Below are 5827 nucleotides of genomic sequence, written 5' to 3'. Positions count from 1 at the left end.
CCCCCCCCCCCCCCCCCCCCCCCAGCCCCCACCACAGCTGCCTGCAGACGGCCCCCGCTCGCCCCACCCCCACTGCCAAAGCTTGCATCGCTGCCTGTGGGCAGTCACCATGCCCCCTCCCCCCCCGCCACCTTAGGAGGCATGCATTGCATATGATCACGAAATAATCCTTCCCTGAAGTGGCATAACTTTGAGTCTCATAACAAGTGCTTTAAGACACTTGAAGGTGTTAACGTGTGGACAAGCCAGGGGCTAAGAGCTCCAGGAGCCACTCAAAATTAACATGTAACAAGGCCCTTAGATCAACCTTACTCAGTCAAAATGTAATATCTTCATGTACCTTATATCGTGAACATATTGCTCACCAGTACTCTCTTGCTTATTGGTTTATTTACAAAGCACTTTAGAAAACACCTTGATACATATGCAGCTTAGATTGAAACATTTCTAAATTTATTGTCATAAATTAATCTGTGTAAAGGAGAAATGGTACCCCAAATGGTAGCCTTTTCTTTTTCTGTTGCTTCTTTTTTCCTCCTCTTCCCTTTCCCCCAACCCCCTGTCTTCAATTCATATTTTCCTCTTGCCTATTTACAGTTTTCATTCCCTTTTTCTTCTCCCTCTCTAATCATATACATGACTTTGGGCAGCCTGTTACTTCTTTTTTATCTTTACATTCATTCTCATCATTTCTCCCTCCTAGCTCATGTCTGATCTTTCCTTCCTGTATTTTCCTCATCTCTACCCTTCTCCAGTCCCTGCTTCATCCTTCTCCTGCCCCACTGTTTCTTCTTTGCTGCTTTCTTCTTCTTTCAGTTTTCATGCCAGTGCTGCTTCCTCCTCTGGCATCTCTAACTATTATGGAATGTACTCTTACATCAAAACTGATGCAGTTTCTGTGTGATTCACAGAAGCCATACCTCTATCTTTAAAGTACTAAGTGCACTCTTAGAAATAGAAACTGATTGCTCTACATATTTCAGTAATAGGCTTTCAGTAGTTTCTGGTTCACATGCTGACTCTCAGTTGCCTCCAGGGTTGTAATAGCTGCAATCATAGCAAATTCCTCTGAACTTTGTACCAGATCAGACCTTTTCTGTGACAGATTCTTTTGGACACAGATCTTACAGAATTGTGCTCAAATAATCCCAGAAAAAAGATTAACTGAAATATATTATTTATAAATTATTTTTTAAAATAATGATACATTTAAAAAACTCCTTATTGAACCTAAAGTATTCTGTGTGGAATTGACATTTATACATAATTATTTTTGAAAACTCATTGGTATCTTTCATGTTGTGAAAACTGGAATAAATATCCCATGCTCCTTATAATACCTTTATGATATTATCCTGCTTGAATGCATAGAGGTAAATAAAAGGAGGTTGTAAGACAGAAACCAATAAGAAAAAGAAACAGTGACAAAGATATGCTCAGATAAGATATAAAAGAAATCCTTTGCAAGCCAATGGGAAATCTGTTAACTGGGGAGATCCTACCTGCTTGGATCATATTAGTCTGGTGAGGTATAATTTTCCTAGATCAAGAATCCAGGCCAAACCTGAAAGATACCACCTGGAAATCAAAGTGTTGGGAAAGAGGGTTATTCATATATTGGGGTGATGCCCACACTGATCAAGAAAGAGAGACCATGCTGCAGGTGGGGTCATCTCTTCCCAGTCAAAGATGGGTGCTAGTTGTGCATTTTAAAAACACTTCCAAAGAAAATTTTAGGTGTGGTTAAAAGGTAGCATGCACATAAGACACTTTGTTTATGAAGCCAGTTGCTCTGTGCCCCTGGGTGAAGGAATAAGAAATTATTTGGTTTGAATAAACTGGTTCTGATGCGGTAATCAGCCGGGTTTGCAAGATTCTACAGCACTGATTCCCAAAGATTATATCACAAGAGCAGTGGAAAGATATTTTATCAGTATCAGATCTGGCCCACAGAGCCATGTGATCCAGCCCACAGGGCTTCTCATGGAAGTTTGACAGTGGGGGGCAGTGATGACAAGTAACACTGTCACCACTCCCCTACCATCAAATTTCCAAGCCCCATACAGTGGTATCAGGTCCTGGCCATGCTAGCCCCATGCATCGGGATTGGAATTGGGCTCCAATTGGGCAGAACTGGGCATGGGATTGGGCCCATAAAATGGTTCTGGCCTGTAGACCAACACAACACCGCTTATCTGGCATGCAGGGCAAAAAGGTTGGGCACCACTGCATTAGTCTAAAGTATATATCATTTGAGGTGTAAGGGTGAAGCGTGCCACCAGTTTTAATCCAGAAAAAAGTGCACCCCAAGTATCAAAAAATTAGGCAGCATGGTTTTAGAGAATTTCCTGGTACCAAACTTAGTGGTCCTGTTGCCTTAACATGGTTGAGAAATGAGGACTTAGAAGTTCAGTCTAAAAAAATCTTGGACCATAGACTTCAGGACACAGTAAGATGCAGGAAGCAAGGGAAGTTATCCAAGGGACAGAAAGAGGTAAGGCATGGCTTGCCCAGGAATCATGATACATGCCAAGCTTTTCATTGTTCTGTATTTCCTGCAGTTGGAAACATCTACTGCCTATGCAGTGTAAGCATTCAATTCCCTGCACTACTTTACATAGTAGTGACATCATTGGGTGTTACAGCAGAAACTCAAAAACCTTTGTAGGAGAAACAGTTGGTGCTAGACAGATAAAAAGCAGAACAAAACAAATGACCCAGCCCCCACTTTTCACTTTGCCTTTCACACAGAATTATTTCTGACTTCTATCTTTTACCGGCACTTTAGGTTTTAAACTAAGGAAACGACGCATCACAAATGAACCTACAGGAGGGACGGGAAACTGCCCTCATCTCCTTGAAGCTATCCCATGTGAGGAGCCTTCTTGCTATGATTGGCGAATAGTGGAATTAGAAAAATGTATACCAGATAATGAGAAGCAGTGTGGGCCCGGCACTCAAGTTCCTGTGGTTGTCTGTATCAACAGTGATGGTAAGATGGCTATTCAACAAATGTGTGGTTTCAGTTGCTCACTTCTCGGAGGCTAAAATTCAAAGTTAGGTGGTAATGTATTTTGTTCTTTTCACTCGGGTTTCAAAGCCAGCCAATTAAAATTGTCATGGCATTATTGTATATGTCAGGTGGAATAGAAATGCTGCTGTATGCAGCAGTGGACTCTTTTCTCCCATACACTTTCAGGTGAAGGCTTGTGAGCAGCCTCTGGAGGAAGGGGAAGCTGTGAAGAAACAGTAAATAAAAAAAAGAATCATAGAATTATAGAATTCATAGAAAAGGAAAATAGGCCCTTATGTAACTTCCCTGATGTAATTCCAATGCCAATTTGACCCACTGAATCCAATTCTAAATAAATATTAAAGAGTGAGCCAAGTAAATGCCTTACATATCTGGGAGCTACACAATCTCTTAGTATTAAAAAGCTATGTGTGATGTGCGCTATGAAGTTGGTTTGACAGCCTGTGACATGCATCAGCCTGCCTCACTTTGTTTGCCCTTCTAGCTGTAATAAATTAAAGTGGGCAAGTAGAATACCACTATTTTCAATTATGGTTCATATATGGGAAAAAAATCATTATATATAGCATAAAATCTTAACTACTCACTTTGAAAGCTACACTCTTAAAATATATTTATTGACATGAGGCTCTAGTTTCAATGTCGGGAGAATCATCATTATTTTTTTGTGATATTGTAACCTATATTGAGCTGCATATAAATTAAAAATAATCATACTGACTACAGTGTAGCAGAGACAAGAGACCTGTAAGTACCTTGTATCATATTAACCAAGAGGTCACCTGGTGACTGTTTAGAAGCTGTGCCAAATGTTGTTTTGTAATTACACTGGGCAGAGGGAATTGGAGTTGATTGCTTGTGCAGACTCTGTATCTAGGCTTGAGCTGTGGCTCTAGATTTTGTTTCGTATTTGAGTTTAGGGCTCAACTGGGAAAATGAAGAATTAGAGTGTAAGCTTTATTTTTGTGTACAGAGCAAAAAGAATTGTGTGTCCACTCCCTGACACTTCCTACACCCCATAATGAGATTAATAGTATAACATGACATGAAAACATGACTCGCATGCTATATTCTTCATAAAGCAACTTTTCTTCACACAAGATACAGCCTTTCTGCCCCTTTTGGTAAGAAAACTAAAACTATTTTAGAGGCTTTTTATGCATAAAATTATTTTTCTGATGAAAATGGTCTTTCAGAGATGATTTTTTTTTTGTTAAACAGTTTTTATGGGGTTTGTTTTTTTACTTTTCAAAAAATTTGTCACAGACTAAAAATGAAACTGCTTTTCATTTTATTTGATTATTTTGGTTTTATTGATGTTTTACTTACTTTGTTTGCAAGGGTTGAGTTTGAACACACAGTAACTTGGAATCAGCTTAGTATGTTGGTAAATGCTATGATGTTTCCTGTTCGCTGACATGGGTAAGTATAACTATAATACAGCTGGGAATATGCAATCAAGTCATTTAACCCTGCCCTGTGTCTTGCAGAGATGGCAATATTTTTCCATTAAGTTCTGACTCAAAGAGACTCCTTCCATTACCTTGAATAGACTTTGGAATGGGTCCCATGTGACATAGCTAAGCCAAATTTGAAATGGGAGGGCCGAGTTCGTGTTTCTTTTTCCCTGTAATATTGATTCTGTTTATTCTATCTGAACTGTTACCGCACACCCCTGAAGCTTACTTCTGTGACCACATGCAGAAGCCTAACTATTTTGGCACCCTGGGCAAAGCAGAGTGGGGAGGGAGGATGTTGTGTAAAACAAGGGCAGGAGAGGAGGAGAGTGGGTTGTGAGCAAGTTTTACCCCATCCAGAGACAGAGACTCAAAGATCCTGGGTGCTGTTGCTAGGTATGGGATTACCAACCCAGCAAGGGTGCAGGGCTCCTGCCATGGCTGTCTTAAGCAGCTGCTACTACTGCAGCAACACAGACTCCACATACAGGGGCTTCATCAGTCCCCACCTCTTTGGGCTTCTTAGGGGCCACCAGTCTGGTACCTCCTGTGAATCTCACCCACTCCTAGTTATGCTACTGACCCTGTCCATTTTACCAGCAACCATGTTGATGTTTGTGTTCATTTTCCCATCCATTATCACAGTTTCAACATTAGGGAAATGTTGATTGATCACTGTTGTAGCAGTATGGGTTCCAAAGTTATATTACACAGTGAGATGTAATTTCAGTATCTCAAAAAGAAGAACAGAAAGAGTAGGAGAGAAAAGCTTCTTTGATGCCACTCGGCTGTCTAATGCCCTTAGGTGTCAGTAATGAAATGAAAGAAAATTTTGTGAAAGCATGTTGTCACCACACAATGATGTAATGGGCTATGGATTCAGACCCAGCAAATGTACACATTGAAGTTTTCCAGATTTGCGGGCTGGAATGTGAATCATCCACATTCAGTCTTACTGGAGTACATACAGCATTGTTTTCAGCAGCTATGGCTCTACAGAAAAAGAGTAGCGGCTGCTTATTCTTACAGAATTATGACTGTCACGGTGGGGTCCTTTAGGAGGGCCATGATCTCCTTAAGGCTCTCTCCGTGCCAATTCGGCCCAAGGGCACCCTCGATTCTCGCCCGCCACGTCTTTGCTGTTGAATAAGGTTGGGAGGCTGCCTTACGACTCCCTGGGCACGGATAGCTGGGACCTCTGTCCCCGTATGTTCTCGGACCCCCTGGGGGTCTCCCGGTATAATGGGTGCTCCTCAGGCACCCTAGCCTTAGGGGCTACGCGTGGCTCCTACCAGCCCCTAATACCACGCCCCAAGCCTCGCTGATGTAATAGACG

The 5827-nt window shown here is 41.5% G+C and overlaps 1 protein-coding gene across 9 annotated transcripts in view; it reads left to right on the top strand.

The window, feature by feature from the left end:
- THSD7A (thrombospondin type 1 domain containing 7A) overlaps positions 1-5827 on the top strand; it is a 555303-nt gene that overhangs the window by 367924 nt on the left and 181552 nt on the right. For all 9 annotated transcript variants that reach the window (XM_025212153.1, XM_025212155.1, XM_025212154.1 and 6 more), the window contains one exon: positions 2789-2992. In XM_025212153.1, the coding sequence (XP_025067938.1) occupies positions 2789-2992 (204 nt within the window). The remainder of the gene's footprint in view (positions 1-2788; positions 2993-5827) is intronic.

This window comes from Alligator sinensis, unplaced genomic scaffold, assembly GCF_000455745.1.
Source record: "Alligator sinensis unplaced genomic scaffold, ASM45574v1 scaffold938_1, whole genome shotgun sequence".
NCBI lineage: Eukaryota > Metazoa > Chordata > Crocodylia > Alligatoridae > Alligator > Alligator sinensis.
This window is presented reverse-complemented; position numbering and strand designations above follow the sequence as displayed.